General features: G+C 53.2%; 1 protein-coding gene across 3 annotated transcripts in view; it reads right to left on the reverse strand.

Moving 5' to 3' along the window:
- Positions 1-17,326, reverse strand: part of RTKN (rhotekin) — a 40,523-nt gene that overhangs the window by 22,336 nt on the left and 861 nt on the right. The window contains exon 1 of one of the 3 annotated variants that reach the window (XM_089526498.1): positions 4,346-4,675. The exons of the other annotated variants lie outside the window; for them this stretch is intronic. Coding sequence (XP_089382624.1) covers positions 4,346-4,417 — 72 coding nt within the window. The 5' untranslated portion in view covers positions 4,418-4,675. Of the gene's footprint in view, positions 1-4,345; positions 4,676-17,326 lie in introns of those variants that run through there. 3 annotated transcript variants of the gene reach the window in all.

The following is a 17,326-nucleotide window of genomic DNA, read 5'->3' on the forward strand; positions in this document are numbered from 1 at the left end:
ATCCTCATTGACAGATGCCCATCCCGCCTCTCCAAAGAAGGAGACTCCATCACAATCTCTGAGGGATTTGTGTTCCACGGTCAAACAGCTCTTACTGTCAAGAGGTTCTTCCTAATGTTAAAGGTGCCCCAGCCCACTCAGCTTCAGCCCCTGCCCAACATTTTGCTGCTGGAGGTGGACAATCCAACTGGCACAGCTGGTGAGGGATGAAGCTTCATTGGCACAGAGGGCACCACGTAAGAGCACCTCTCCCAGGCATGGCAGCGGAGTTTGTGCAGCAGAAATGCCCAGAAGAAGGGTCAGTGGGTCTGACCTGCCTGCTGCCCAGAAAGCACCCATGGCCTCATTCTCCAGCCATTCCTACCCAGCGATGCCTTTGCTGGCCCTGCTCAGCCAGAGCCTTTGGCCTGGGAGAGAAGTGGGCAGAAAGCACGCCAGAGAACAGAAAGGGTCAAATCTGTGCCAAGCGAAGAGTCCTGCAGGGAACATGCCCACAATACTGGGACCCCGCTGGCACTGCCTCCCCCACTGGCTGCCATGGTCCCTCCCTCCACCCCCAGATCAGCTTTTTTGGCCCTTGGGCTGCTTTCCTCGTGATCGGCTGCGGCCCTGACCGCCCGCGCTCTGGGCAGCCATGCAAGATTGCAAGAGGACTCTCAGGCGCGTTTTATGTGCATTTGTGCCCCACAGGCTGCTTGTTTCAGAGGCAGACAGAAATTACTGGTATTATTGTTGGTCGTAAGCTGAACATGAGCCATCAGTGTGATGCTGCAGCAAAGACGAGACATGCTATCTTATCCTGCATTTATTGAAGCATAGTTTCCAAGTCAAGGGAAGCCCTAGTCCCAATTTATTCTGCACTGGTCAGGGCTCATGGCCATCTGTCGGGGATGCTTTGATTTGGATTTCCTGCATGGCAGATTGGGGTTGGACTGGATGGCCCTTGCGGTCTCTTCCAACTCTATGATTCTATGATTCTATGAGTTCTGGGCTCCTCATTTGAAGAAAGATATAGACAAGCTGGAGTGGGTTCAGAGAAAGGCAGCATTTATAAGAGGAACAGAAAACAAAACGTATGAGGAGAAGTTGAAGGAGCTGGGCATGTTCTGCTTGCTGAAGAGAAGACTGAGAGGTGGCATGGCTCCAAAACACACTGCAGAAATAATACAGTTGAAGACTGCTTTAATTGTCTTGGCTCAATGCTAGGGCATTCTGGGAATTTTAGTTTGTTGTGACATCAGAGCTCTCTGCCAGAGAAGGCTAAATGTCTCACAAAGCTACAGTTCCCAGGATTCCCCAGCACTGGGCCAGGGCAGTTAAAGTGGTGTCAGACTGGATTATTTCTGCAGTGTGTCTGGATCATGGTGGTCCTCTTTAAATACCTCAAGGGCTGCCCCAGAGAGAAAGGTATGGGTTTGTTCTCTGCTGCCCCAGAGAGTAGGACTAAAGCTCATGCTTTTCAGTTCCAGGAGGGTTGATTTTGACTGGACATTAGGGGAAGGAACCTCTTGAGGGCAAGAGTGGCTCAGGAATGGAACCCATGGCCTAGAGAGGATCTCCTTCTCTGGGCATCTACCAAAATAGCAATAGCAATGGCAAGTACATTGCTATACCACTTATCCGTGCACTTAAGCGCTCCCTAAGTGGTTTACAATGTGTGTACGCTAACTGCCCCCAACAAGCTGCTGGGGACTCATTGTAGTGACCTAAGGAAGGATGCCAGGCCTGGGATCGAACTCACAACACAAAAGAGGCTGGGCACCCAGCTGCTGGGGATGCTCCAGATAAGTGATTCCCAAACTTGGCTCTTCCAGGAGTCTGGAATTTCCGTTTCCAGAAGCCCCGGGTAGTTTGGTTAGAAGTCATAGACTCAGAGAATAAAAGAATCATAGAGTTGGAAGAGACCTCAAGGACCATCGAGTCCAACCCCCTTCTGCCATGCAGGAACTCTCAATCAAGGCATCTCTGACAGAGGGCCATCCAGCCTCTGCTTAAAGGCCTCCAAAGAAGGAGAATCCACCACATAGTTTGCATCCATTGTTCCTTTGGGTCCTGTTCTCTGGAGCAGCAGAAAACAAGCTTGCTCCTTCCTCAATGTGACAAGAATTCTGGGAACTGAAGTCCAAAACATCTGAAGAACCAAGGTTTGGGAACCACTGCTCCAGCTGGAGATCCTGCGCCAAGTAGGGTTTGGATTCAATGGCTTCAACTCTGTGATTCCAGGACTCTATGAATCCCATTGGTTCAAAGCCCTGGCCCATTGGAAAGAGAATCCTTCCCTGCCTCATGCCACACAGAGCACCCTCTGCTGCCAGCAAAGCCACCACCAGACAGACAGACAGACAGACAGACAGACATGTGTGAAGTGCCCAGGCAGAGAGCAGCCCCTGGCATGCCAAGGTGGCAACATGGCACAGCTGCAGGAAGGAAACTTTACAGCTGAGTAACCTGACTCTCTCTTTCCCTCTCTCTCATGCCAGAAGGAAAGGGGCACTTAGCCAGAGTGAGTCACAGGGATGCGCTATGGGGCCCTTTGGGGCCAGTAGGGCTATGAACCCTTCCAGGCAGAAGCCCTGGCAACTCCCCATCTGAGGCACCAGGCAGACACAGGAGGGGATTGATTTACGTCACACACAAAAGTAAGTGCGCTGTCGAGGAAATTAAAAGTGCAATCATCAAAAAGGAGGATATCCAAAATGTTGGCCACACAGCTGGAAAAACCCACCCAAAAACTATTAAAAGGTGTCCATTTGCCCACAAAAGGATAGGAAGGGGAAGCCAGGCTAACCTCCCTGGGAAGGGAGTGCCAGGGCCTGGGGCAGCCCCTAAGCAGGCCCTGCCTCTCTGGAAGACCCCCAGACGCAGATGGACTCATGTAGACCCCACCAAGAGACCTCCAATGAGCCCCACCATCCCATTAAGAGGGAAGTGGACACGTTGGAGCGTGTCCAATGAGGGAAACCAAAATGGTGGAAGGCCTCTGAGGAGCAGCTGAGGGAACTGGGTTGGTTTGGTCTGGAGAAGAGAAGGTTACCAATTGACATGATGGACATGTGAAAATATTTGAAGGGGTGCCATGCTGAGGATGGAGCAAGCTTGTTTTCTGCTACGCCAGAGAATAGGACAAGGAGCACTGTGTTCGAACTCCAGGAAGGGATTCCACCTGAACCTTAGGAAGAATGCCTCTACTGCAAAAGCTGCCAGACGATGGAAGATGCTGCTGCCTCTTTCTTTGGAGGCTGGTTTGAAGCAGAGGCTGGATGGCCATGGGGCACAGGCTTGTGTTCCTTCGTGGCAGAATGGGGTTGGATTGGATTGGCAGAGGGGGGCAAAGGCACCCCAAGACCAAGCATGTTCTAAGGAACAAACACTGTACCCCCCCCCCACTTGCTTGCCCCCCAGAACCCCTTGGAAGGCAGTGAGGATCCACATCTCCAAGAGATGTTCTGGAGCCCCAAGTGGAGGGACCCAGAGAAGGTCACAGCCTTGTAGAAGGGACCCTCCATCCCTCCCAAATATGTCCATCCAAGCCCCCCAAATGAGGGCTCCTTGGGGAGGCACCGAAGGAACAGCCCTCCCCCCCCGGACCAAGAGCGCTTTGCAATGCGGTCAGTGCTGTGGGCGACACAACTATGGCCAAGAGGCAACAAAGAGCGGGAGCCATGATGCCAGGCGACATTCTTGGCTCCTCTCCACAGCCTCCTCTCTGCCCCAAAGCATGGCCTGGAGGGCCCTTGCCATTGAGCTGCACAAGGCCCTTCTGCCGGGGGCCCTCTTGGCCCAGCTCCCCCTTTCAAGCGGAGAGGGACCTTTCCGAGAAGCCTGGAGCCCTTCTGCCATACAAGGGCCGGGAGTGAGAAGGGAGCCCAAGAAGGGCCCTTCTTCTGCCCTGCAGGAACTCTCCCTCCAAGCCTCCCCTGAGACGGAGCGAGACTCAAAGGCAGCCTCTTCCTCGTCTCCAGCTCTTTCGCTCAGGAGCCTTTTCCTCATCTTTAGGGGATCTCTTTCCCTGCAGCTTCCATCCAGGGCTCCTTGGGTCCTCTTCTCTGGAGCAGCAGAAAACAAGCTTGCTCCCTCCTCAATATGGCCTCCCTTCAAGTCTTTAAAGCGGGGTTCATCCTCCTCTCCCCTCTCAAGCTGCCCGGCGTCTCCCTCCCTCCCTCCCTGCCCCCTTTGGGCCTGCCTCCTCCTCTGGACTGCAGACTCTTCCAGGGGGCCCTCCCCATCCCACTCGGAGCCCCAGAGCCGGAAGGGTCCCCCAAGGGCCATCTAGTCCAGCCCGATCCCCGCCTGGCTGCTGGCTTCCCTGTCCTGGGGGAGGGGGGGGGTGCCCTTCCTTCCTGACCTGGAGGCTGAGGGCGATCTGTCGGATGTAGAGCATGTTGAGGTCCTCCAGGATGTGGAGCCGGCTCTGCATGGCGAGCGAGCGAGAGAGCGAGGAGGAGGAGAGCCTCCGAGGCCGGAGCCCCGCGGGGAGAGCAGCCAGAGGCCGGGCGCCGGAGCGGGAAATGGAGGAAGAGGAGGAGAAGGCCGCCCCCGCGCCCCTCCCCAGAAAGGGCCCTTCTTCTCCGGACGCAGAGAGGGGCCAGAGGGGGCCGGCGGCCGGAGCTCCCCGGAGCCTCCCCGCCGGGGCCCTCCAGTCCCGCCCCGGCCGCCCCTTCCTTCCTTCCCTCGCCTGGGCTTCCCGGCCAGACAGGAAGCCTGCTCCGCCTCCCGAGGCCAAGGCGGAGCCAGCCCCGGAGCCAGCCCAGGCCCCTCGCCTCCGGACGGAGACAGGCGCCAAGAGGAGCCCCGGAGGCCCAGGAAGCAGCGGCCCAGAGAGGCAGGCAGGCAGCCAGGGGAGGAGGGAAGGAGGGGGCCTGGGCCGGCCCTGGATCCCGACCCGAAGGCAGCGCCCGCCGCCAGAGAGAGAGCGAGAGCGAGAGAGAGAGCGGCCTCCTCCGGGCCCCGGGGGGAGGGGGGCTGCCCAGAAGGCCAGGCTGCCCAGCCCTGCTCCGCTCCGCCAGCCCCTTCCCCTCCTCCTCCTCCTCCTCCTCCTGGCTCCCTCCGAGCCTATCTGCCCCAAGGCCCTCTCCCTGCCCCCCTTGCCCCCTTCCCCAGGGCAGTGCCAGTCCGAGTGCCAGCCAGAGACGGAGCGGGGGCCCCTGGCTCCTCTGCGGGAGAGAAAGGGACACGGAGCCAGGGAGGAGAGAGAGCCCTCCGAGACCCCGCTCGCGGAGCTCTCTGGAGACGAGGCCAGAGCCCGAGGCAGGCAGGCCAAGGGCCACAGCGCCCCAAAGCCCCGGAAAGGAGGGCGAGCGATGATGGCTGGAGGAGAGTCCTCCGCGGAGAAGAAGCCCCAGAGATGCTGCTGATGCTGCTGCTGCTGCCCCGATCCAGAGAGCCCCAGGCTCGGAAGAGCCCCCAAGGGCCACGGCTGGCTCTCTCGGCCAACGCCGGGAAAACGCCCCCAGCACCAACTCCCTGAGGGCCTCCCTGAGGGCCACAAACTCAGCCGGAGATGCGCTGGGGGACCTGGGCTGCCCTGGGCAAGGCTTGGCCTCAGCCCAGGATGGAGCCCTCCTGCTCCCAGGCCCTCAGCAGAGAGGGGCCCAAGAAGACCTTGCCTTCGGGGACCAAAGGCCAAACCCTTCGCAGCCGCTTCCCAAACCTCCCTCCAAAGCACTCTCTCTGGCCTTTGGTTGCCTTAAACAAAACCGGGTTTAGAGAATCATCGAATCCTAGAATTGGAAGAGACCCCAAGAAGGGCCCTGATCCAGTCCAAGCCCTTTCTTCTGCCATGCAGGAACTCTCCATCAAAGCATCCCCATTGACAGATGGCCATCCAGCCTCTGCTTAAAGACAGCCTCCAAGGAGGGAGACTCCACTACACTCTGAATACCGATTTCAACCTATAGACTTTCCCTTTCGCCCCATTGGCTGGGCTCAAGGTCACAGGACCCCCGGGAATCTCCACAAAACACCAATAAGAAACCCCCGCCATCTTTGGACCTGAGAGGACACCTCTCTAGGAATCTCTAGGTCCTTCAGGGCAGCTCTGAGGCCAACATCAGCCAGAGACTGACCATAGAGTTGGCATGAAGGAGCTACAAAGGCCTAGTGGAGGGTTCTCTCTAGGAATCTCTAGGTCCTTCAGGGCAACATTTGGTTAAAGTTGACCATAGAGATGCACTCGAAGACCTAGAGATTCCTAGAGAGAACACATTCTTCAATTCCATGAATAATCAAATCTGCAAAAGTCAAAGTCACAAATGTGGAGGGATGAGTCTATGGTAAAACACTCATAGAATCATAGAATGGTACAGTTGGAAGAGACTGCAAGGGCCCTGATCCAGTCCAACCCCATTCTTCTGCCATGCAGGAAATCTCAATCAAAGCATGCCCCTTGGCAGATGGCCATCCAGCCTCTGTTTAAAGACCTTCAAAGAAGGAGACTCCACCACAATCTCCGAGGAAGGAGTGTCTTCCACTGTCCAACAGCCCTGACTCTCAGGAGGTTCCTCCTCATGTTGAGCTGGAACCCCTTTTCCTGGAATTCTCATCCATTGCTCCATCTTTTCTATTCTCTGGAGCAGCAGAAAACAAGCTTGCTCCCTCCTCAATATGGCGTCCCTTCAAATGTTTAAACAGGGCTATCATATCACCTCTTAACCTCCTTTTCTCCAGTCTAAACATCCCCAGCAATTCCCTGAGTCCTTCCTCATAGGGCTCCCTGGTTTCCAGACCTTTCACCATTTTAGTCGCCCTCCTTTGGACACATGGCTCCAGTTTCTCAATGTCATTTTTGAACTGTGGAACCCAGAACTGGGCACAATATTATTCCAGGTGGGGCCTGACCAGAGTAGAATAGAGTGGCACAATTACTTCTCTTGATCTAGACACTATACTTCTATTAATGCAGCCTAAAATCGCATTGGCCTTTTTAGCTGCCGCATCGCACTCTTGACTCATGTTCAACTTGTGGTCTACATGGACTCCCAGATCCCTTTCACATGTACATTCAGCCAGGTGCCCCCCATGATCCTGTATCTGCATTTCATTTTTCCGCCCTAAGTGCAGTAATATAATATAAATAATATAAATATAAATGCATGCTTCCTAGTCGTGCTCAAAATGGAGAATGTTTTGGAATTCCTCAGGAGAGAAAGCTATAGGACACTGTCCTGGAAAAGGAGGACGCCCGGTCACCCTTCCAGGGGCAGATGGGGGCACAGCTCCATGGGTGATGACCAGTCGGAGTGGGAGGCCCAAGGCTTAGGCCTGACCCACGCTGCCCCCTACTGTCCAGGCAGCACTTCAGCCATGGCAAGAGAAGGACAGCACTGAACCTGGATGGTGGCACACGCATGGCACACGTGTGAGTCTAGGATTCAGACAGACAGACAGCCCTGCGAGGTTTCACAGAGCTGCCTGCCTCCACCAACAACTCAGGACTGACCGGCGCAAGCGTTCCTCGCAGCAGCGTCCAAAGGCCGGCCAGCAACTCTGGGCTGTCCAAGCATCTCAGTGCAGCATAAAGCAAGAGCCGTTGAAGCAGGCTGAAAACATACTCAACCATCTGCCAAGTTAAAGCAACACTCTTCAGAACCAAAGTGGTAGAATTCAAAGATAGAGCCGTGTCAGTCTGTAGGCTCAGTCTACAATGGAGGGACCTTGGAGCAGCTTTGAGTCTAACTGAAAGAAAGAGGTTGGCAGCAGGAGCCTTCCTAGGCTAAAGTCTACTTCCTCTGCTTCCTCAGACTCCACCAAATGCATCTGAGGAAGTGGACTGAAGTCTAGGACAGCTCATGCTGCCAACTTCCTTCTTTAGTCTCAGAGGTGCTACAAGATCTCTTTAGATCCAAATGCATCGGAGGAAGGAGGCTCAAGTCAACAAAAGCTCATGCTGCTGGCTCCTGTCTTTCAGTTACTCTCAAACCCAGTTTAAGACAACGTAAAACCATGCACAGTTGGCCCTCCACATTTGTGGCTTTGACTTTTGTGGGTTTGAGTATTTGCGGGTTTGATTAATACGTTCTCTCTAGGAATCTCTAGTTCCTCAAGCGCAACGCTGCCAGAAGTTGGCCATAGACTTGTGCTGGAGAACCTAAACGTTTTTAGAGGAAACGCTTCTCTAGGCATTTGTATTGTTATCGTTGTCGTTGTTGTTGATATGTTTCTTTCGATCGGCCTTCCTCCCAGTACAGGGACTCAAGGCAGCTTACAAATCTAAAACAGCCATAGGTCCTTCCAACATGATTCTGTTATTAACTTCTGGCAGATGTTGACCATAGAGTTGCACTGGAGGACCTGGAGATTCCTAGAGAGGTGCCCTCTCAGGTAAAAAGAACAGTGGGGTTTTTTCCACATCCACAGGGATCTTTCACCCCAAACCCAGCGAATGTGGAAGGGCCACTTACTCCGGCAGAACTGGCTCAAATCGTCTGGCCTCTAGCCTGTTGGTATAGCTAAGTGTCAGCCGAGACTCATGGTGACCCTTTGGATGAGGCATCTCCGCTTCAGGCCCTGTCCACCCTCCGCCTCCCCTCCTTCCAGCGGAAGCGCCACTCAGGTTCGGCTGCACAGAGAGTGCAAAATCTCCTTCTTTGGAGGTCTTTAAGCAGAGGCTGGATGGCCATCTGTCAATGGGGAGGCTTTGATTGAGATTTCCTGCATGGCAGAAGGGGGGTTGGGCTGGATCAGGGCCCTTGGGGTCTATTGCAACTCTACGATTCTATGAAAATGCAGCAACATCACAAGGAATGCAACATGCCCCGAAAGCAAGGACACACAAGCAGATCCCCCATTTCAGGTGCCCCGTCCCAAATCATACAAACGGAGACCAGAGAGGGGTCTGGGCAGCCACTGACCAAGAGGCACCAACAGTCCAGCATCCTCTCCTTCTCCAGAGGCATCCCTGCGGCAGTTCTTTCATGGAGCCAGGCCCTGAGGGTCCACCTGGGCCAGTTCTCCCGGCTCTGACTGACAGCAGGCATGGTGGCTCTCCAGGGCTTCTTTCCCAACCCTTCCTGCAGATGCAGGGAATTGAACCCAGGACCTCCAGCATGAGAACACGAGGGACTGCCCTTGTCCAGAGCCTGGCCCTTGAAGGTCCACCTAGGCCACTTCTGCCAACTCCGACTGGCAACACCAGAATGCTAAAAGGGCTCGAAAGCACACAATGGCACCAGTGAATCAACAAAGAAGAATCAATAGCGTAGGAGTGCAAAATTCTCAGTTAATAAAAGTGGCACAAATTAATTATAATTACGAAATTTACAAATACGCTTCTTTCCCTATTTCTAGCCCACAGGAGCTCCAGAGGAGATGGACAAATGGAAATCAATTAAAGCAATGCTGAGATAGAAACATTCTAAAACACATCCAAGTGCTCTCTAAAAACTCCCCAAAGCAGACTAACAACAACCCTAGAATCCAGTTTTGAAACTGTTAAAACTGCAGTTTTAAACCCTGGATGCCCTTCATGGCAGCACTGTCTTGGATGCCAGCTGCAAACTTAAAAGCAGGGAGCCAGACTTACTTCAGTGGATGGGGAGTTTCATGGTCAAGGCCCTGCTACCGACAAAAGCCCTTTATGTGTACCCACCAACCTAAATTCACAAGGTACATAGACACGCAACAGGGTGATCTCAAATTTCTGGCGGGCCCATATGGGAGAAGGCACTGGTCAGTCAGCTGCCCTGGCCCAAGTCATTTGGGGCATCATCCCAAGTCGGCACCAGCACCAAATGGAGAAAGGTCTGGAGACCACCAAGCCCCCTGAGAAGCTGCTATGGGAGAAGAGAAGGTTAACAGGTGACATGATCGTCATGTTTAAATATTTAAGGATGGAGCAAGCTTGTTTTCTGCTGCTCCAGAGAGCCAGACATGGTTCTACCTTGAATTGAAATCCAGATTGGAAACCAGTGGAGTTCTTGCAAGACAGGTGTCACCTGCTCTCCAAAATGAACACCTCACACCATCTTTTTGCACTAGCTGCAGCTTCCAAACACTTTTCAAGGGCTGTGCCATGTAGAGAGCATTACAGTAGTCTACTTGGGAGGTAACCAAGGCATGAACCACTGTGGCCAGGCACTTCCGCAAGAAAGGGTGCAGCTGGCAACAGCTGAAGCCGGTTCAAAGGCTTCCAGGCCACCACAGCCACCTGGCAATTGGTCCTACTGCTGAGTTGCTATCTCTGTGGCAAAGGGGCTCCTCAGACGGCCTGGGGACAGATTCAGGGCATAGCGTCTCCATGACACACACCCAGACTCTGCCCCCCGGGGCCCCATGACACTGCATGCTGCACCACATGGTGCGCAGCGTCACAGTGCTCCTCTGGCGCTGCATCCGCACAACGCAGCACTGAAGGAGCACCCTGGAAAGGCCAGATCAGGGCCGCAGTGTGTGATTGCCGTGCCCCTGATCTGGCAAAAATAGAGGCGCCTGCAGGAGCGGTCTGCATAGCCCCAAAATTCCTTCTCATGTTCAGCCTAAACCTACCCTCCTGCAACTTAAAACCATTAGAGCTGGCCCTTCCTTCTGGGCCGGCAAGAACAGGCCTGCCTTCTCCTCTCTGGGGCAGCCCTGGGGGCATTTAAAGAGGGGGCTCCTGTTATTCCTCCATCTTCTGGTCACCAGGCTGAACAAGCCCAGCTCCTTCAGCCTTTCCTCGTACATTTTGCTTCCCACGCCTCTTCTCTTCCTTGTTCCCTTTCTCTGAACCTGCTCCAACTTGTCCAGATCCTCCTTGAAACGAGGCACCCTGAAATGAGTGCAGGACTCAGCTCCAACTCCATAATATTTATGAACGCACTAAAATGCATCAATCCCGACTGAGATCCAGAACCAGGCTTTCCAGGAGCAGCGCCATGAGCGCCACGTATATTAACATGGAACGAAACACACAGTTAAACAGCATCATGGGACTGTGATTGTCATAACATTAACATGAAATTGGCAGCCACTGCCTTTGCAGCCACAAATCTAAGCACAGAGACTGAAATTCTTAGTGCGGCCTTTCAGTGTTATTTGAAACCTCTGGCGGGCGACAGGCATGGCTGACCCCAAGGTTTCGGCATCCCCCCCCCCTCCCTGGCTGGAGGTCTTCTCAGCTCCTGGCCTGGCTCTGCTTGGCTTACAAAGCCAGATGAGATCAAGGGGACCCAGGCTGGCCAAATCTCTTAACCTCCCCCCCCCCCGACACACACTCTCTTGACCCCAAAAACAGCATTCAGGGTGTCCCTGTGCCCATGTCCTGGTTGGGTTGCCTCTCTTCCAAGCCTCGGGGAACGCTGATGCAAGCAGGCTCCATGTTTAACATCCAAAAATACCAAATTTTTCAATGGACTCCAGTTATTTCTGGCTCCCAGCCCAGTTCTGGTGCCTTTTGGCAGCCCCAGAAGAGAGCCCAGGACAGAAAACTGGCCAACAGATGCATAAAGTTGTCCAGCCATGGCTTAGAGACTTCTCTTGAAAAGAAGTGTAATTTCCCCCCTTCCCAATCCTTCAATATAAGAGATAGTTATGGGGAACAAAACACCTTATTAGAGAATCATAGAATCAAAAGGATCTCCCAAGGGCCACCCAGTCCGACCCTTGTTCTGCCATGCAGGAACTCTCAGTCAAAGCCCTCCCTGTGACGGATAGCCATCCAGCCTCTGCTTTAAAGCCTCCAGAGGAGACTCCACCACCATCTGCGGAGGCAGCAACGTATTCCACGGATGGACAGCTCTTACAGTTAGAAAGTTCTTCCTCACATTTAGGTGGACTCTCTTTTCCTGGAGCTTGCATCCATTGCTCCAGGTTGTAGTCCCTGGAGCAGAAGAAAACAAGCTTGCTCCCTCCTCAACATGATATCCCTGCAAATGTTTAAACATCATGTACAAACAGGTTTGGCAAGAAAATGGTGTGTGGGTGGGGGAATGCTCCTGTGCCAGTTTCCAGCCACCAAGACCCCTCCCAGGTCAGACCCCCCCCCCATGCCTCATGCACTACCTTTGGTTTTCTGTCCCCTGAATGACCACCTGGAGCCAGAGCAGGGGTCCAGGTAGTCTAATAGGAATGCTGGAGACCAGGGTTCAAATCCCTCTCTGCTCAGCCATGGAAACCCACTGGGTGACTTTGAGTAAGACCCACTCTCTTTGCCTGAGAGGAAGGGAATGGGAAACCCACTCTGAACTCCGGAGAACTGAGTTTGCTATTAGTATATGCTGTTATGGGAATGTGGGGTTGGGCTGGATGACCTCTCAGAGCCTGTCCAGCTCAAAGCGGTTCCTGTGCCTCTGATTTTCTGGGAATGGGACTTCATCCGGCCAGGGCTGCCTGTGGCCTTGGACTTCCAAGTGGTCCTCCGCAAGTTTCTCATGACCTTCCCTTTCTTCAGGAAATGAGCTGAGAAAAGGGGCAAATTCCTGGGGATCCTGTCATGTCTTTCCTCTGGAGTCCGAGAGAGAGAAGGGCAAGCCTAGAGAGCTGGGAAATTGAACATTCCCCCCCCCCCCGGTCCAGTTTAGCCCCAGTGTCTTGGCACCGGCCATCTTCTGCCACTGAGCTCTTCGTCCCACAAGGACAGCCTGCAACAAACAAGCTATTTGCTTCAAGTAACAAGGAGGAATTGCAGCTGGACAGCCCTGCAAAGACTCTCTCTCTCTTGTCTGGACATTGCAGTTATTTTGATTGCATTGGTCTTTTCTTCCCCCAAACCCCTGCCATCCTGGCTGCCTGGTTCAGTCTTAATTTGATGCCAGCAGAGTCCAGAGCTGAACCCCTGGAGCTCCACAGATTCCCTCCTCCTCAGCAACTCTGAGGTCCAAGATGGGCCAATGGCCTCCTGAGCCCCCAGACCAAAACAGAGGCCAGGAGACTTGGATTGTCCAGTCTGGAAAGATGGCTGCATCCAAGTGGCTCTGGGGTGGCTGCCATATAAACTAAGAGGCACGTTTCCAGGCAGGGCCCGTATTCCCATTTTGAATCCTGGAGGGTCAGATCCAGAGTTGCTTAGGGTCCCCCCTAATCCAACAAACTCCACTCTCTGCCTCAAGCGCAAAGGGATGCTGCAGCATCTTTGAGACTAACTCAGCAAAAGGAGTTGTTATTGAAGCTTTCCCAGACTATGTTCTACTTCGATGCATGGAGTGAAGTGGTACCCAGGAAGGACCTTTACAATCAGATTTGCCATAGAAATGCAAAACCTGTGGGTCTGGCGGAAGGGACAAATTCAGTTTCAACAATGACTGTTGAGGGACAAAGGTGGGAGGAAAGATGTCCGCTGAGGCCAAGGTGGATGGGTGGCACTATGAATGGCGGAGGGGGTTTGGGAATGTGGTCTGCGCAGTCTGGGAACCAGAAAGGTGATCTGGTGAACTGGCCAGGAGCCTCCTTGTGGGGATGGGGTGGCTATGCCACTATTCCAGACTAGCACAGCTATGTCTCTGAATTCTGCCTCACATAAAGTTTTTAATGGAACTGGAAGGTCTCTGGGTCACTACAGGAACTGCAGAAGAGAAGGGCAGTCCTGGGCCAGAAGCTGGACAGAGCTGGGCTGCATGAGTACTTCTTTGGATAAAAGACCAGGGATTTCCAGGCAGAATGCAGGGCTGAATCATGCCTGAATGAAACCCTGGAGAGCATGGCTGCTGGTCAGTGTTGACAACACTGGGCTAAGTGGACTCCCATGGGTCTGGCTGGGCATCAGGGAAGCTTCCCACATTCCTCTTGGAGAAGGTCTAAGCGCATTCCTCAGCAGCGTCTCTGGAAAGAGTTGGCAATGCTGGGCTCAGATGGACCATCAAAGGTCTGGCTCAGGGCAAGGGCAAAGGCCTTAGCTCCAGCAGTCATTGCCAACCACATGCCACTCTCAGCTGATTTTGGCAGCTAAGCAAGGCCAGGCCCCAAATCCTGAAATCAGGAGCATCTGGAAGGATGCAGGAAGAGGAGCACCTTTCGGGCAGAGGCTTCTCTGGTGGACATGGCCCCGAGCGGAAGGGCTAAGCCAAAGCAGAAGGCAATGAAGTCTCTGCAAGGCCTGCTAGAGAGAAGGAAGGAGGGGCGGCTTTTAGCCGGAAGGAAGCAATCTCATCAGGAAGGCCAACAAGGGAGCCTTTGTTCTTGTCCTCCTTCTTCAGGGCTGGGGAACTGTGGCACCCGCCCTTTTGGTGGCAGAGCTATGAAGGGGGCACCTGGCCTGTCCCCACCTCCAGGCACAGCCCAAAGAAGAGCGTGGGAGGGAGCTGGCCGCTTTGCTCCAAGGGACGGTGCCAGCCAGAGTCCAGATATGGGGGATGGGGAGTCAGTAGTCCTGGCTCCTGGTGGGCCCCACACTCCCCCAGCCCTGTTCTCCTGGGCCTGGCTCCCAAAAGCACCACCTGGCAGGATCCAAAGGACGAGGCGGTCTCATGCATCCCAGCCATCCAGGCCAGTGGTCCAGGACAAAGCCCAGGAGGCTGTTCAGTAGCCACAGAAAGGCACTCTTGCCATGCTCAGATGCACTCAGCTGTGACTTCACACTTTCACCTGTCCCACCTTAAAGGTTTGGTTCATTTCCCAAGTGCTGCCGCAATGGAAATAGGCTGCAAACAGGGCAGAACTGTCCCCAGACATTTTGCTGACTGAGGCAGACAGCGAGAATCCTGAAGCCCACAAAACTGACCCTTGGTAAACAGATTTATGAACTTCTGACGTCAACATTAACTGGACACACAAACATCTGATAGGCCTTTATCAACTCACCCAGCCTCTGGAAAATCTAGAGGACAGGACCTGAATCTTTCTGGATCCTATTATGTTTCCTCCTACTCCCACAACTCTGTAAATTTGCTTTACACCACCTTAATATCACTCGATAATCCATCTGAAGAAGTGGGTTTATATCCACCAAGCTCATGCAAAAATAAAAACCAGTTGAGTCTTAGAGGCCCCCGCCTGCCCCTTCCCCCTTTTTATGAGGCAGACCAGAACATGGTGCCCCTCCTCACCCAAGCCAAGGCACACGAACCCACAAGACAGCATGGCTCTGGCACTGCGGAAAGACCCCTGGCGGAGAAAGGACAACAACCACTCAGTTGAATAGCTACTTGCCATCCTTTCGCGACAGCTGGCATCTTCTGCTGCTACCTCTGTTTGCCTAATGGCAGGGCCAGCCCCAGACTAGGTCATGGGGCAATGCCCAGCCCACATTTAATTCTGAAGGGATGCTCTTGCTCTCCACCAAAACACTCAGTGCCACTTGGGAAAGCAAATGGGGAAACACCCAAAGGAAACAACTGTGGCAGGCATCAGTGACTCCAACTACCCTTCCCAGATGGGACAGATGCATAAAAACAAGGGGAAACCCTAGATATCCTAAGCAACTGAGCCACATACGTCCGTGTGGAACCATCAGCATGGAGGGAACCACAGACTTCAGGGTAAACAGTGTCATTATGACTGTGGCATGCGGCGCAAAGGTGGCTCAACTGGACAGAAGCCTTGGTCACTAGCAATGCCAGTTAGATGCACAAGCGAGAAATAGCCCTGAAGGTCCCTCAGAGTCATCAAGTTGGACTTCCAGAAGGAGCAACTTGTAAAAAGACAGTTTAAAGGGATGCCTTGGGCCTATAATAACAGAAGCTCAGCTAGAAAGCCTACCAGAGATCAGGAAAGGTGCCCATCTGCCAACCCAAAGCAAGAGGTCATCTGAACAGGGCCAAGGAAGTGACTGGTAAAAAGGATGAGCCATAGACTCATGGGCTCCAAGGGCTGGAAGAGACCTCCAGGGGCCATCCATGCCAACTCCTTTCCGCCATCCAAGGCCTCTTCCCTGGGACCAGTGGCCCTCTGGCCCTCTGTTTAAAAACCTCCAAAGAAGGAGACTCCAGCAGCCTCCATTGAGCAGCGTCTTCCACTTTTGAACAGCTCTCCCTCTTAGAAAGCTCTTCCTAACGTTTAGATGGAAACTCTTCATTCCCTGAAGACACTGAAGCCACAGAAGCCGGCAAAACCTCAGGAATAAACCCTTCTAGAACATGGCCCCAGAGCCCCCCAAAAACCCACAGAACACCATCTCCTCCTGTAGTTTGAATCCATTGCTCTGGGTCCTCCTCTCTGGAGCTGCAGAAATCAAGTTTGCTCCACCCTCGATATGACAGAGCAAACAGGATAGACCCATCCTCAGTATGACAGAACGAAAAAGAAAAGCGGGGAAAGGAAGAAAGGATCCAGTTGCACCTTCAACTGGTTTATTTAAGCCTGAGTCTATAGAGTCATTTGGAAACTGGAGTTAGAAGAGACCTCAAGGGCCATGAAGCCCCCTTCTGCCATGCAGGAACTCTCCCTCAAAGCATCCCCATTGACAGATGGCCATCCAACCTCTGCTTAAAAGCCTCCAAGGAAGGAGCTCACCCCTCGGCAATAAAGTCTCTTCCACTGTCAAAAAGCTCTTACTCTCCAAAAGTTCCTCCGAATGTTGAGATGGAATCTCTTTCCCTGGAGTTTGCATCCATTCCTCCATTGGGTCCCATTCCCTGGAGCAGCAGAAAACAAGCTTGCTCCCTCCTCAACCTGACAAGCCCTGAAATACTTAAACAGGGCTCTCATCATATCCCCTCTTCACCTTCTCTTCTCAGGCTAAACACCCCCAGCATCTCCCCATTTTAGTCCCCTTCCTCTGGACACATGGCTCCAGGTTCTCACTGCTGATGCCCAGAACTGGACCCAGGGCTGTTCCAGGGGAGGCTGCCTGACCAGAGCAGAATGGCGAGGCACCATTCCTCCCCTGGATCTGGAGACTGTACTTTGGGGGTTAATCCTTTTCCTCAGACTCCAGCCAGAGATGCAAAGAGGGTAATATGTAAATATATATATATATATATATATATATATATATATATATATATAATGAAAATGACTGATATTTTCTCTCTTTAGGTTTGTTAAAAGACAGTTTTACAAAAAGCAGAATCCCCGGCCCTTGTTTTGGCCTTTGGGGAGCCTTTGGGCGAGTGGCTTCTGTTGGTGTGTTTCTTCTGTCTCTGTTTATGTGGAGTTAATGCTGCCAGATATGTTTTTATGTCGGTCTTTTGTTGTTGATCGACAGTTGTCTTGATATTATTACTGTTGGCTGATGCAGAAGCCCATAGGATCAGCATGAAGAGGAAAGGGTCCACAACACACTGCAGAAATAACCCACTTTGGGGCCACAGTATTAACTGCCCTGGCTCAGTAACAGGGAATCCTGGGAAGGGTAGAGCTCTTTGTCTCACAGAACTACCATTCCCAGCATTCCCTCGCCCTGAGCCAGGGCCGTCTCAGAGAGAGCGAAAGGAGTCCTCCTCCTCCTCCTCCTCCTCAGGGAGAGGGAGAAAGAAGC

This window comes from Sceloporus occidentalis, unplaced genomic scaffold (assembly GCF_023333645.1).
Source record: "Sceloporus occidentalis isolate IW3139 unplaced genomic scaffold, rSceOcc1.0.p SCAF_5, whole genome shotgun sequence".
In the NCBI taxonomy this organism is placed as follows: Eukaryota; Metazoa; Chordata; class Lepidosauria; order Squamata; family Phrynosomatidae; genus Sceloporus; species Sceloporus occidentalis.